Below are 16211 nucleotides of genomic sequence, written 5' to 3' on the forward strand. Positions count from 1 at the left end.
ATGTCTGCAATCCTAGCTCTTTGGGAGGCCGAGGCAGGCAGATCACTTGAGGTCAGGAGTTTTGAGACAGGCCTGAAACTCTGTCTCTACTAAAAATACAAAAATTACTCGGGCATGGTGGCAAGCACCTGTAATCCCAGCTACTCGGGAGGCTGAGGCGGGAAAATCACTTCAACCCCAGAGGTAGAGTTTGCAGTGACCCAAGATCACACCACTGCACTTCAATAAAAAATAAAATAAAATAAACATGGTTAGCTGGTATTTGCCGAATACAAATGTAAGCCTCACTTAAAACTTAATTGCCTGTGACATGAAAGAGCCAAAGCACAGGTACTTTTTTTTTTTGAGACGGAGTTTCGCTCTGTCGTCCAGGCTGGAGTGCAGTGGCATGATCTCAGCTCACTACAACCTCTGCCTCCTGGGTTCCAGAGATTCTCCTGCTTCAGCCTCCCAAGCAGCTGGGATTACAGGCATGCACCACCACGCCCAGCTAATATTTTTGTATTTTTAGTAGAGATTGGGTTTCACCATGTTGGCCAGGCTAGTCTCAAACTCCTGACCTCAATTGATTCCACCCACCTTGACCTCCCAAAATGCTAGGATTACAGACGTGAGCCACCACGTCTGGCCACTTTTGATTACCTCAAGTAATATAATTACCTCCAGTGAAGGGCCAGTTCACCTTCCAGCAACTCTCCTACAGAGAAGGGTAAAATCTTCACTGGTCCTAAGTCGACTTCTGCTTGCCCTACTTTACTCTCTCCTTCATGGGTATAAAGTGACGAATGTATTCAAAACCCTCTGATTCTCTCCACACTATTTAATGAGCTCCTACTATGTGCCAGGCCCTGTCCTAAGTGTTGTGGGTGTGATAGTGAATGAGACAGAAAGTTTCTGTGCTTTCATGGAGGTTAAATTCTGGTCAGGGAGAAATGGACAATAAGCAAGTAAAAAAATGAAAGATAATTTCAACTGGTGAAGAGCGCTATGAAAAAAATAAAACAGGGTAGTGTGACACTGCCATAGAAGGTGTCTTTAGTTGGGGTGGCCAAGGAAGGGATGCTTGAGGAGGTAACATTTGAGCCATGACTTAAGTGACCACGAGGGACCGGGGACAAAACATCCCAAGCAGAAGAAACAACAAATTCTAAAGTGGGAATGAGTCTGGGTGTTTAGAAACAGCAAAGGGGGCCAGGCACGGTAGCTCACACCTGTAATTCCAGCACTTTGGGAGGCCAAGGCAGACAGATCATTTGAGGACAGGAATTCAAGACCAGCCTGGGCAACATGGCGAAACCCTGTCTCTACTAAAAATACAAAAATTAGCCAGCTATGGTGGCTCACGCCTGTAGCCCCAGCTACTCAGGAGGCTGGGGCACGAGAATTGCTTGAGCCCTGTAGGCAGAGGGTGCAATGAGCCGAAGTGGCGCCGCTGCACTTCAGCCTGGGCAACAGAGCAAAATCCATCTCCAAAAAAAAAAAAAAAAAAAAAGAAGAGGAAAGAAAAGAAACAGCAAAGGGGCCAGTGTAGTGAAGCAGAGTGAGAAAGGCGGGTGAGAAGGACAAGAGGTAGGGAGGGTGGGCAGGGTCCAGAGAACAAGCAGCACTGCAAGTCCAAGGAAGGAGTTTCCATTTTTATTTTAATGCCATGAGGAGCCCCTTCAGATCACGATGTGTTGGTCTTCGTTGGTGCCATATCTACAACACCTGGAACAACTTCCAGTGCATAGCAGACGCTCAGGATATTTTCTGAATGAATTGCAGAGTATTAAACACAGCCTTTATAAAGCCATCATATTTTCTCTAGGCTAAATAAACAGTTCCAGTTACTTTATTCCTTTTATGATATCATTTTGAGTCTCCAAATCTCTAACAGGTGACATTAAATAAACCCCCTTAAAAATAAATGTGACAAGAGCAGATGACATATAACAGATACCCTCTCATAAGTCTAACTCCCTAGAACTAACAGGTAAACAAAAGATGTGTAATTATGAATAGATGCTTTGGCTAAAAGATGATGTTATATTTGACTTGCACTTTATGTCTCAGAACTACTTAATCTCCGCTTCTGAAAGGCATCTGAGCTTCCACAGGATCCAGGACCCCAAGAATATCAAGACACAAGAAAGGGTAATGCATGCCTGTAATCCCAGCTACATGGGAGGCTGGGACAGGAGAATCGCTTCAACCTGGGAGGCGGAGGTTGCAGTGAGCCGAGATTGTGCCACTGCACTCCAGCCTGGGCAACAGAGCAGGACTCTGTCTCAAAAAAAAAAAAAAAAAAAAATCACCTCTTCTAACCCTGGGGGTTGATAAAATGCAGAATATTTACTCACCAGAAGCAGTCTTTTATATGGCACCCACTTGACCAAAATACTAGCAAAGTTTGCTTTTTAAATCTACAAAAGATCATAAGCTACCAAGTGTCTGAGGCTCAAGATATTTTTGTGATTATGCTTAGAGAACTCACAGGACAATAAAGTTGTTAAAAGTTAGGAGATGTGATCCAGTAATAAGACAACACTGGCACTCAGTACTCAGGCCTGCAGACAAACCTCCCTCTCCCCAAGTCCCAAAGCAGTGGCATGGCCTCCTCAACACAGAAAAGCTCCCAACTCCCAAGCCCCAAGAGCCTCTACAAAGTTCTCAAGGCTAGACAGATACCAAATTCGGCACCTTTGGGGTTAAGATATTGGCTCAGGTTTACAAAAAGAAACCACTGCCCAATCACTGAGCACCATAGAAAACACTCCAAACATTGTGAAAATCAAAGCCAACGTTGCAGGCAGACTGGGCACTACTAAAAAGATTTTAGGCAAAGGAACAGCGTCACCAAATTGACATTTTAATTGAATCTCTCTGTAATTGTGCAAAGAATAGAGGTGTGGAGAGACAAGGCAAGTGGCATGGACAGTGCCCTGCAAGTCCAGGTAAAGATGATGATGGCCTGACCCGAAGCAGTCAGGGCCACAGGACACAGGCAAGGAGGATGGACAGCAAGACCAGAGGCATGGGATCTGACAGGCAGGTGGACGGTTTCCTGTGTTTCCAAGCCTCAAAAGGAAAACTGGGGAACCCTCTCACAACTGAAAGCAAGGAGCAGGAAGAGCACTAACAACGATGACCTGCTAAAATGTGACCCCACTGAGTCTGCTGTGCGCAAACAGGAAAAAGCTGCTGAACGCAGCTTCTCTGTAGCAGCATGAGGTGCCCTGTATTTCCCTCCTGGATAATCCTAAAAGGTTACAGTGGATGAAGTTTAGAACTTCTGGGAAACTGAAAAATGAAAAAAAAAACTTGGCTGGGCACAGTGGCTCATGCCTCTAATCCCAGAACTTTGGGAGGCCAAGGTGGGTGGATCACTTGAGGTCAGGAGTTTGAGACCAGACTGGCCAACATGGTGAAACCCCATCACTATGAAGAAAAAAAAAAAAAAAAAAAATACAGGCCGGATGTGGTGGCTCACACCTGTAATCTCAACGCTTTGGGAGGCCAAGGCGGGCAGATCACCTGAGGTCAGGAGTTTGAGACCAGCCTGATCAACATGGAAAAACCCCATCTCTACTAAAAATACAAAATTAGCCAGGCGTGGTGGCACATGCAGGTAATCCCAGCTACTCGGGAGGCTGAGACAGGAGAATCACTTGAACCCGGGAGGCGGAGGTCGCAGTGAGATTGCGCCATTGCACTCCAGCCTGGGCAACAAGAGTGAAACCTGGTCTAAAAAAAAAAAAAAAAAATTAGTCGGGTGTGGTGGTGGGTGCCTGTAATCCCAGCTACGCTACTTGGGAAGCCTGAGGCAGGAGAATCGCTTGAACTCGCGGGGCAGAGGCTGCAGTGAACTGAGATCATGCTACTGAACTCCAGCTGGGCAAAAGAGCGAGATTCCATCTCGATTAAAAAAAAAAAAAAAAAACGACTAAAATCAGAAAAAAAAATTATTCAAATCTGCAGCAAATCTCATCGCAAAGGAATTAAGCTAAGTAAAATCCATTGTGTTAGAAAAGATCTCAAGATTCAGCCAAAAGGGGCTTTTAACTAAATGTGACTATCTGGAGTCTTCTCAATTGTGGACCATACAAAACAGCAAATCCTGCCACTAACTACTCCATATCAGCAATCTAGGCAAATGGATTTCAGGTAAAGAACAACTTCCCCAGGGCATAAACTCCTGCCCAAAAAGAGCCCAAGAATTCCCCAAGTAGACAATGAAGAAACACGCACTGTAAATGCAAGGTCACAACCAGGCTCATAGGTTTGAGGTTCTAAGGCACCGATAAGAGGATTGAGAAAAATAGAAGAAATCAAATTATTAGGTGCAGTGTATACTGCTCGAGAGATGGGTGCACCAAAATCTCACAAATCACCACTAAAGAACTTACGTAAGCAAACGCCACTGGTTCCCCAATAACCTACGGTAACAAAAAAAATTTAGGCCGAGCGCGGTGCCTTATGCCTGTAATCCCAGCACTTTGGGAGGCCGAGGCGGGCGGATCACGAGGTCAGGAGATCAAGACCATCCTGGATAACACAGTGAAACCCCGTCTCTACTAAAAATACAAAAAATTAGCCGGGCATGGTGGCGGGCGCCTGTAGTCCCAGCTACGCGGGAGGCTGAGGCAGGAGAATGGCGTGAACCCCGGGGGGCGTAGCCTGCAGTGAGCCGAGATCGCGCCACTGCACTCCAGCCTGGGCGACAACAAGACTCCGTCTCAAAAAAATAAAAATAAAAAAAAATTTAATTTAAAAAGTTAATAAGGGCCGGGCATGGTGGCTCACGCCGGTAATCCCAGCAGTTTGGGAGGCAGAGGCAGGTGGATCGCCTGAGCTCAGGAGTTCAAGACTAGCTTGGGCAACATGACGAAACCCCATCTCTACTAAAAATACAAAGAATTAGGTAGGCGTGGTGGCGCACATCTGTAGTCCCAGCCACTCCGTAGGCTGAGGCATGAGAATCGCTTGAACCCAGGAGGCAGAGGTTGCAGTGAGCCAAGATTGTGCCACTGTATTCCAGCCTGGGGGGACAGAGTAAGACTCTGTCTCAAAAAAAAAAAAAAAAAAAAAAAGTTAATATGGTAAATAAATCTAAAAAAAGAGCTTTAACTAACTTAATAAACAAGGTGAAAAAAAGCACCAGTAAGACTAAAAAAAAAAAAAAAAAAAAAAAAACTTACCAAGAAGGACATATTTGTATACTGTTTGTGGAAACAAAAATAAAGGCTTTTTGGATTGCAATTTGGCAATATCTATCAACAATTTTAAATTATTTATACCCCTTGACTCAAATATCATTTCTAGGGGAAAAATGGGTGCAATCTAAATGTGTATGACTAAATTAAGTATAGTACATCCAAATAGTATAATACCAAACAGCAGCTTACTGTTTTAAATTAAGACCTGTATTTCCTTCCATACAAATGCCCCAAATCTACAATCTACAATCTACAAAAGCATAATATGAAAATGGCCTATATATAAGACCCCACTATGTGTGTGTTTCACTTCTACATATTATAGACAAACCTCACAAAAATAATGTTCAGCAAATGAAGACAGACACAAAAAAAGCACATACTGGATGAATTATAGTTATTTAAGGTTCAAATACAAGCAAAACAAATCTTGTAAATATTTTAATTCTCAGGAAGATATTTTTCCCCTTTCACAGTATCAAAGACCTGTATAAGAAGTGTTGAGCTCATGCCTGTAATCCTAGCACTTTGGGAGGCCAAGGAGAGCAGATCACAAGGTCAGGAGTTTGAGACCAGCCTGGCCAATATGGTGAAACCCCGTCTCTATTAAAAAGACAAAAGTTAGGCCAGGCATGGTAGCTCATGCCTGTAATCCCAGCACTTTGGGAGGCCGAGGCAGGCAGATCACGAGGTCAGGAGATCGAGACCATCCTAACACAGGGAAACCCCAACTCTACTAAAAATACAAAAAAAAAAAAAAAAAAAATTCGTGGTCAGGCGCGGTGGCTCACACCTGTAATCCCTGCACTTTGGGAGGCCAAGGTGGGTGGATCATGAGGTCAGGGGTTTGAGACGAGCCTGAACAACATGGTGAAACCCTGTCTCTACTAAAAATACAAAAATTAGCTGGGTATGGTGGTGGGCGCCTGTAATCCCAGCTACTCAGGAGGCTGAGGCAGGAGAACTGCTTGAACCCGGGAGGCGGAGGTTACAGTGAGCTGAGATCTTGCCACTGCACTCTAGCCTGGGCAACAGAGTGAGACTCTGTCTCCAAAAATAAAAAAAAAAAAGAGTGTCGAGAACAAGAAAATTGTATTCTAAGATTCTTAGTGTAAGGGCCCTGGGGAGTAGCTCATAGAAAGATAAAGCTTGTCAGTTCAAATCTAAAAAGCTGACAAGTCACCTCCTCATATATGGTCATGAGCTAAAAATTCAGCACAGAACATGCAGTCCAAGGCATGAGACAACCATGATGAAACACAACAGCTGGGCGTCAAATTGTCCAAGAACCTGACATCACATCCTAGAAATACCAAATATAGTCGAAATGCAGCACTTTAGCCTCGCTTATAGAGGTTAGGAAACTAAGTTGTTAAATACCTCACTGAGGTCCCAAAGGCAAAGCAGGGACTTAGCTTGTCTTCTTAGCACTATACTATGCTACGCTGCCCCTCTTTAAAAAAAACAATCGGCCGGGCGCAGTGGCTCACGCTTGAAATCCCAGCACTTTGGGAGGCCGAGGTGGGTGGATCACGAGGTCAGGAGATCGAGACCACGGTGAAACCCCGTCTCTACTAAAAATACAAAAAATTAGCCGGGCGTGGTGGCGGGCGCCTGTAGTCCCAGCTACTCGGAGAGGCTGAGGCAGGAGAATGGCGTGAACCCGGGAGGCGGAGCTTGCAGTGAGCCGAGATTGCGCCACTGCACTCCAGCCTGGGCGACAGACAGAGCGAGACGCCGTCTCAAGAAAAAAAAAAAAAAAAAATCACTAAATTCAGAGGTTCTAGAATGTAGAGCATGTAGACCTTGCATTTCCGCTTATTAGTCAAACAGTAGCTACTGTACATTTCCTTCCTCTTCCTAAATCTAAACCTTATCATTTGAAAGGCCCGGAAATTCTTTTTTTTTTTTTCTTTGAGACAGAGTCTCACTCTGTTGCCCAGGCTAGAGTGCAGTGGCACAATGTCAGCTCACTGCAACCTGCCCATCTTGGGTTCAACCAATTCTCCTGCCTCAGCTTCCCAAATAGCTGAGATTACAGGTGTGTGCCACTGCGCTCAGCTAATTTTTGTATTTTTAGTAGAGACGGGGTTTCACCGTATTGACCAGGCTGGTCTTGAACTCCTGACCTTAGGTAATATGCCTGCCTCGGCCTCCAAAACTGCTGGTATTATAGGCATGAGCCACTGCACCTGGCCTTGGCCCAGAAATTCTTAAGTAACATCCTCCGATGCCTTGAGTTTTCCAAGCCATTTAAGGTAGCAGAATCTTATACACACCCACATAATTTCACTAAACCAAAAATTAAAAATCAGAAGGGGAAAAAAAATTCAATTTTTATAAACACATCTAAGTTCATTTCTGAGCTTATTTTGTCAATAAAGTTACTCTTTTTTTTTTTTGAAACAGGGTCTTGCTGGAGTGCCATGACATAATCATAGTTCCCTGCAGCTTCCGTCTCCCAGGCTCAGCCTCCTGAGTAGCTGGGACTATAGGCGTGTGACCCCATGTCCAGCTTATTTTAATTTTATTTTATATGGAGTCTTGCTTTGTTGCCCATGCTGGAGTGTAGTGGCGTGATCTTGGCTCACTGCAACCTCCACCTCCTGGGTTTAAGTGATTCTCCTGCCTAAACCTCCTGAGTAGCTTGGATTACAGGTGCCTGCCACCACGCCTGGCTAATTTTTGTAGTTTTAGTAGAGACGGGGTGTCGCCATGTTGGCCAGGCTGGTCTTGAACTCCTGACCTCAAGTGATCCACCCGCTCAGCCTCCCAAAGTACTGGGATTACAAGAGTTAGCCACCCCGCCCGGCCAATTATTTTATTTTTTATAGAGAGGGGGTCTCACTTTGTCGTCCAGGTTCAAGTGATCCTCCCAAAATGCTGGGATTACAGGCATGAGCCATCATACCTGGCCACGGTTACCTTAATATTTACAAGTTCCTTGTTAGTACAGTGGTGAGTGTTTCTGCCTGTCATATGGAGACTGGAGTTCGAGTCCCCAACAGGGAGCCACATAATATTAAGAAAAAAAAATTTTTTTTTTTTTTTTTTGGAGACAGAGTCTTGCTCTGTCTCCCAGGCTGGAGTGTGGTGGCACAATCTCACCTCACTGCAAGCTCCGCCTCCTGGGTTCAGGCCATTCTCTTGCCTCAGCCTCCTGAGTAGCTGGGACTACAGGCAGGCCTGGCTAATTTTTTGTATTTTTTAGTAGAGACGGGGTTTCACCGCATTAGCCAGGATGGTCTTGATCTCCTGACCTCGTGATCTGCCCGCCTGGGACTCCCAAAGTGCTGGGATTACAGGCATGAGCCACGGCACCCAGCAAAGAAAATTTTTAATAATAAAAGTAAATATTTACAAATTATAAACTCAATATTCTTTTAGCTAAACTGCTAGATACAACTAGAATAGTTCACTGCAAACCTATGCTCTTTCTAGACGCAAACTGCACGGCCAGATTCTAGTTTGTTGCATAGTTACCCAAAAAACTGAACGGATTAATTTCTCTATAAAAGAGTGGTCATCCCTCCAGAACAGACTCTGAGCCAAGGAGTATCCTATGTGTGTATTTCTGGCTTTTTTTTTTTCTTTTGAGACAGAGTCTCACTCTCTCGCCCAGGCTGGAGTGTAGTGGCGCAATCTCGGCTCACTGCAACCTCCGCCTCCCGGGTTCAAGCAATTCTCTGCCTCAGCCTCCTAAGTAGCTGGGATTACAGGTGCCCCCCACCAATCCTGGCTAATTATTTTGTATTTTTAGTAGAGACAGGGTTTCACCATCTTGGCCAGGCTGGTCTTGAACTTCTGACCTCGTGATCCACCCGCCTCAGCCTCCCAAAGTGCTGGGATTATAGGAATGAGCCACCGCGCCCAGCCCTGATATGTGTATTTCAACCACTCACTGGTGTTTATATTTCAGTTCAACAAAATGACCTTAGAATGTTTCTCTACTCACCAATACTCTGTCTCCGATTTTGAGCTCTCTTTCTCCTTTCTTGATTGAGCCAGCCTCTGAAAGGTTGGAGACAGATTCGCTGGCAGTTTTTGTAAGGTTGCTGATTGGAGGCGTAGCTGAAGGTTCCTTAGCTGCTGGCTGTGATGGTTTCTGGGGGATGTTTGAGGGGGTGGCGGGGGAGGAAGACACCATGCTGGCTGTAGAAGTGGACAGCGGTGAAGCAGCTCGGGAGGCGGGCGTCGTCTGCAGGCCATTAGCTTCATCTTCTGCTTGCACCTTCCTTGTTAACTTTGAAGGTCGGGTAAATATGCCCTTTAAAGGTTCACACTGGAAATACCGAACTCCTGCCACCGAACCATCGTTCTTGCCTATGGGTTCATCTAAAACTATTCCAGCCCACTGGCCTGGTGCAAACTGGGTTTCTCCAAGAAACTGGATAAATCCAGGCTTATTTCCATTCACCCAAACTCGCTCCCCAACTCGAAAGTCATCCACAAATTCCTCCTGCGTCTCAGATGATGGAGTGCTTGATGCTTTTTCACTGGATATGGTTTTTTCTACTGGAGCTACAACTGAAAACAAAAGATCAGAAGAGATTCGATTTAATTTTCAAGCAGACAACCTCTAACTTAAAGAAAAACTAGAGAAAGCCAAACAGCCCACAAGAGTAGCCTGTAACTCTTAGAAAGGTGTTTTAAAGTGTTGTTTTTTGATCTTTTGAGACAGTCTCACTCTGTCGCCCAGGCTAGAATGCAGTGGTGTGATCTCGGCTCACTGCAACCTCTACCTCCCGGGTACAAGTGATTCTCCTGCTTCAGCCTCCTGAGTAGCTGGGATTACAGATGTGCATCACCATATCTGGCTAATTTTTGTATTTTTAGTAGAGACGGGGTCTCACCACATTGGACAGGCTGGTCTCAAACTCCTGACCTCAGATGAACCTCCCACCTCAGCTTCCCAAAGTTTTGGGATTACAGGCATGAGCCACTGTGCCTCACCAAAGTGTTTTTTGCTGTTTTGTTTTAAACAAGGAAGCCAAGAATAACTGATCCTTCACTACCATCTTCAATGCTGCTAAACTCCGCAAACTGGTAGTTGAGGTTTATTCCTTTACTTGCAATTAAGATTAGAAAAAGTCAAAGCAAGAAAAAAATAAAATCAGTCTTTTTCCAGGCCTATATTCATAATTGGTCTGATTTCATTATTTGCTACACCCACCACCCTGCACATCATGAGCAAATATCCATTCACATTCACTAAATAGCACTACTCCACAATTGAGTAGTCAATTGAAGCTGATAAAAACTACGACTATTCCAGGCACAGTGGCTCACGCCTGTAATCCCACTTCTTTGAGAGGCTGAGGTGGGCGGGTCATTTGAGGTCTGGAGTTTGAGACCAGCCCAGTCAACATGATGAAACCCCATTCCTACTAAAAAATATAGGGCCAGGTGCAGTGGCTCACACCTGTAATCCCAGCACTTTGGGAGGCCGAGGCGGGCAGATCACCTGAGGTCGGGAGTTCGAGACCAGCCTGACCAATATGGAGAAACCCCATCTCTACTAAAAATACAAAATTAGCCGGGCGTGGTGGAGCTACTTGGGAGTCTCAGCTACTCGGGAGGCTGAGGCAGGAGAATCGCTTGCACCTGGGAGGCAGAGGTTGCAGCGAGCCGAAATCACGTCATTGCACTCTTGTCTGAGCAACAAGAGCAAAACTCTGTCTCAAAAAAAAAAAAAAAAAAAAAAAAAAAAAATTAACTGGGCATGGTGGTGGGCGCCATTAATCCCAGCTACTCTGGAGGCTGAGGCAGGAGAATCGCTTGAACCTGGGAGGTGGAGGTTGCAGTGAGCCGAGATTGAGCCACTGCATTCCAGCCTTGATGACAGAACAATACAGCATCTCAAAAAAAAAAAAAAACAAACCAGGCCTGGCATGGTGGCTCACTCCTGTAATCCCAGCACTTTGGGATGCCAAGGCAGGCAGATAACCTGAGGTCAGGAGTTCAAGACCAGCCTGGGCAACATGGTGAAACCTTGTCTCTACTAAAAATACAAAATTTAGCCGGACATGGTGGAGCACGCCTGTAATCCCAGCTACTTGGGACGCTGAGAGCCATGACAGTACCACTGCCCTCCAGCCTGGGCGACAGAGTGAGACCCTGTCTCAAAAACAAAGAAACAAAAAACACCACAAACATTCCTTAAGCTCTCCACATATAAAATTTTATGTCTTTCAATTAAAAATTTTTTCAGGCCAGGCATGGTGGCTCACACCTATAATCCAGCACTTTGGGAGGCTGTGGTAGGCAGATAACTTGAGGTCAGGAGTTCAAGACCAGCCTGGCCAATATGGTGAAACCCCATCTCTACTAAAAATACAAAAATTAGCTGGGTATGGTGGTGTGTGTCTGTAATCCCAGCTACTGGGGAGGCTGAGGCAGGAGAATCACTTGAACCCCGGAGGTGGAGGTTGCAGTGAGCCGAGATCGCACCACTGCACTCTAGCCTGGGCGACGGAGCAAGACTGTACCTCAAAAACAAACAAACAAACAAACAAACAAACAAAAAAACAGCAGGGAACGGTGGCTCACACCTGTATTCCAAGCACTTTGGGAGGCCAAGGCGGGCAGATCACGAGGTCAGGAGTTCGAGACCAGCCTGGCCAAATATGGTGAAACCCCATCTCTACTAATAATACAAAAATTAGCTGGGCATGGTAGCGCGCACCTATAGTCCCAGCTACTCGGGAGGCTGAGGCAGGAGAATCGCTTGAACCCAGGAGGTGGAGCCTGCAGTGAGCCGAGATTGCGCCACTGCACTCCAGCCTGGGTGACAGCGTGAGACTCCAACTCAAAAAAAAAAAAAAAAAAAAATCTTTCAAATATTTTCAAGAATATGAACAGATATAAAATAATGTTTTAAAATTAAAAATCAAATTGAAGTCTCCATATAGGATAATTCATTTGTCATAAAGGAAAAGCGTAAAGTATTACCAGCCGTAGGTGTCTTCAGAGCTGTGCTGCCAGGCTTCAGGATCTTGGTGGGGGCCTTAAGCCCGCTTGGCTTTAGCATACTCATTTTCTTTCTATGTCAGAGCTGTTTCTCCTTTGCCTGTTGCCACTATCTTTCCCCAACCATTGATACAACTGTGGGTTCTATAGTGAAGTCAGTCTCTGGATTAAATCTGCAAAGAGAAATAAATAAAAAATTTTATAATCTACAGGAGCAAGTAGGAACAACAGGTAGCTTTCACAGACTAAAGCTTTCCTTTTATTTGACAAGAATCCATCTCCAGGCTGAACCTAGGAACCTAGAAGACTCTGGTTATTAAACACATGAAAATGCTGCTGAAATGGATTTAAAGGCAATTTACTATCCTCAAGCAGTTAGCCGGGTGCCATGACCCACTCCTCAAACCTGTAATCCCAGCACTTTGGGAGGCTAAGGTAGGATGATTGTTTGAGGCCAGGAGTTCCAGACCAGCCTGATCAATACAGCAAGACCCTGTCTCTACAAAAATAAAAATAAAAATAAATTAGCCATGAGGCTGAGGGGGAAGGATTTCATGAGCCCAGGAGTTTCAGGCTGCAGTGAGCCATGATCACACCACCATACTCCAGCCTGGGCGACAGAGGAAGACCCCGACTCAAAACAAACAAGCAAAAAACACAAAAACAAAAACAAGCAGTTAAGATAAACAAAGTATTTGCTTTGTTTTATATATCTAATGTTCTTAGCTCAGAACAGTTCCTAAAACCCACACAATCCATAAAAGAGGGTTCAGAAACATCTACACCAAATAATGGGGGGAGAAAAAGGAAGCTTTCAGTTTTTAACTTTCATTTCTATATTGCTTAAATTTTACTACAACAAGCCTGTATTAGCTATATTTTTTAAATCCACAGAATTATGCAATTTACAATATAAAACTATATATATGTTAAACTCCAGGAAGATTAAAACTATGTAAGAAAAAGCCTTATCTGGAAGGTGATGAGGGAAAATTACCTTGTTTCTATCTAGAAAAACACAATATACTGCTGGTTTACTCAAGACCAGATATGAATCTATGACTTTTGGACTAAAGTAAAATAGTATCCTGTCATATTCTCTTCACCTCCATAGAAAGTGACTTGAAGATTACCTTGGGGTTTTGGAATATAGGGAAATATTTTCAGACATAATACCTAAAAACAGAACAATTCAAAGAGAAAAATGCTGCCATTTAATGACTCTGTCAAATGACAATGTTGTGCATTTTTCTCTGCAAGCAGAGCTTGGATGATGAAGCACAGGCCTCACTTTCCCATCTTGTCTTCCTCACAGCCAACGCCAGCCACTGGCAAAGAATCTGGCCAGGGATGACAAAGGTACCTGCAGCCCCCTCCAGTGGATGGAACAGTGCCCTCCCCCAAAGACATGTCCCCCTAGCACCTGTGGATGTGACCTTATTTGGAAAAAGCATCTTTGCAGATATAATTAAGAATATTGAGATAAGATCATCCTGGATTACCTTGGTAGGCCCAAAACCCAGTGAAAAGCATCCCTATAAGAAGAAGTGACCAGGCGCGGTGGCTCACGCCTGTAATCCCAACACTTTGGGAAGCCAAGGTGGATGGATCACTTGAGGTCAGGAGTCCAAGGCCAGCCTGGCAAACGTGGTGAAACCTCATCTCTCCTAAAAATACAAAAATTACGGCCGGGAGTAGTGGCTCACGCCTGTAATCCCAGCACTTTGAGAGGCCGAGGCAGGCGGATCACCTGAGGTCGGGAGTTCGAGACCAGCCTGACCAACATGGAGAAACCCTGTCTCTACTAAAAATACAAAATTAGCTGGGCGTGGTGGCACATGCCTATAATCCCAGCTACTCGGGAGGCTGCAGCAGGAGAACTGCCTGAAACCAGGAGGCAGAGGTTGCAGTGAGCCCAGATTGTGCCATTGCACTCCCGCCTGGGCAACGAGAGTGAAACTCTGTCTCAAAAAAAAAAAAAAAATACAAAAATTAGCCAGGCATTGTGGCACGTGCCTCCTGTAGTCCCAGTTACTTGGAAGGCTGAGGCACGAGAATCCCTTGATTCCAGAAGATGAAGGCTGTAGTGAGCCAAGATTGCGCCACTACACTCCAGCCTAGGAAACTGAGCGAGTCACCACCTCGATAAAGAAACAAAAGATGAGAACACATAGAAAGAAGGCCACGTGAAAACAGAGGCAGAGGTCAGGCGTGGTGGTACACGCCTGTAATCCCAGGTACTCAGGTGGCAGGAGAATTGGTTGAACCCAGGAGGCAGAGGCTGCAGTGAGCCGAGATCGTGCACTGCACTCCACCCTAGGCGACAGAGTGAGATTATGTCTCAATACATAAATAAATAAATAAATAGTGTGGTTTGGGAGAAGATTCTGATGGACAGAATAAGAACTGGCATTTGCCTGGGCGACGGAGTGAGACTATGTCTCAATAAGTAAGTAAATAAATAAATAAATAAATAAGTGTGGTCTGGGAGAAGATTCTGAAGGACAGAGTAAGAACTGGCACTTACCTGAAGACAGAAGTCACTATCATGATTATGAATATAAAATTCCCAAGTTCCTCACCACCATTACCACCATCACCACTGCCATCAGTGATGAGGGAAAGAGATCCGGGTGGGAGTCCCTACACTAAGGCCGTAGTTCTGATTCAGAGTCAGGTTTGAAACCACCTGCTTTACCGTCAGACTCTCACCACACAGCTTGCAAGTTTCAAGCAGAGTTATTTGTTCCTGCTGCTGCCTCAGACAGATAGAAGGGATTGACCAAGTCTCCTTTAGACTCAGCCAACAAAGGCCATGTCTATGTCCAAAAAATTTCAGAAGGATGCAAACAGGCTAAGTGTAGAAATTCCCTAGGGCCTTCCCTACTCTTCACCCTGGGCCAACATCATAGAGTGACAAGGGCCAGGTAGAACTGACAGAACAGACAGAGCAGGCACTGTGGTTCTGGAAAACCTTTTATGGTAACAAAATGAAAGAACAAAATGCTCCTTAAATTATTTCACTTGCGCAAAACAGGGAGCTGTTGGGCTCAGGTCAAGCACTCCCTAAAGAGGAATTTTGAAAACGGCCACAAGACCTAATGAGGGAACTTTCAAATCTTGCAGCTCAGCATCATAAACTCACAAAAATCTGACCATCTTCAAGCCTCCGCCTAAAACACAGAAGCATGTGGTTATTACAAACCAAAGACTAATCATAAGCTCTGTCTAGGGTTCTGTTGTCCAATCCTCATGCCTCTGGTTTTCGGTCCATCTGTGTTCCTTGAATCCTAACGCGGAGAACTGTGACCAAGGTTTAATGAAGGAGAAAAATCTAGTCTGTCTCAATGAAAGAATTAGCAGCAACAATGCCAGTGTTGATTTTTTAAATCTTCCAATTTATAATTTCTTTTTCATGCATTATTAATGACTGGCATGTCAGGCTTGCTTCAAAAAAACAAAAGATCACTGAAAAACAAAAGATCAAAGTCTTTGTCATGGTACCCACAACATGCAATGACCAAGAGGCAACATCTCTGTATAATGTTTCAAGGTCAGTGAATGTCACATTGAAACTAATCAATTCCAAAAAATGTGCAAAAGATTTTTAAAAAGGCATTGTTGCCTCACTAATAAGCTGAGCATATTTGAATTTTTGACACTTGTGCTCAATGAATCAGATTTGGACCTAAAATAAGACAAACGGCCAGGCACAGTGGCTCATGCCTGTAATCCTAGCACTTTGGGAGGCTGAGGCGGGCGGATCATGAGGTCAGGAGATTGAGACCATCCTGGCTAACATGGTGAAACCCCGTCTCTACTAAAAATAAAAAAAAAATAAAATAAAATAAAAAAAAAAAAGTCAGGCGAGGTGGCGGGCGCCTGTAGTCCCAGCTACGCGGGAGGCTGAGAGAGGAAAATGGCGAGAACCCCGGGGGGGGCGGAGCCTGAAGTGAGCCGAGATCGTGCCACTGCACTCCAGCTTGGGCGACAGCGAGACTCCGTCTCAAAAAATATATATAAAAAATAAATAAGACAAACTACCCT

At 44.8% G+C, this 16211-nt stretch overlaps 1 protein-coding gene across 15 annotated transcripts in view; it reads right to left on the reverse strand.

Annotated features, from left to right (window-relative positions):
- CLIP1 (CAP-Gly domain containing linker protein 1) overlaps nt 1–16211 on the reverse strand; it is a 151843-nt gene that overhangs the window by 96833 nt on the left and 38799 nt on the right. For all 15 annotated transcript variants that reach the window (XM_030821560.1, XM_030821553.1, XM_030821559.1 and 12 more), the window contains exons 2-3: nt 12147–12337; nt 9151–9722 (exon numbers count right to left, since the gene is read on the reverse strand). In XM_030821560.1, coding sequence (XP_030677420.1) covers nt 9151–9722; nt 12147–12231 — 657 coding nt within the window. In that variant the 5' untranslated portion in view covers nt 12232–12337. The remainder of the gene's footprint in view (nt 1–9150; nt 9723–12146; nt 12338–16211) is intronic.

This window comes from Nomascus leucogenys, chromosome 10, assembly GCF_006542625.1.
Source record: "Nomascus leucogenys isolate Asia chromosome 10, Asia_NLE_v1, whole genome shotgun sequence".
NCBI lineage: Eukaryota > Metazoa > Chordata > Mammalia > Primates > Hylobatidae > Nomascus > Nomascus leucogenys.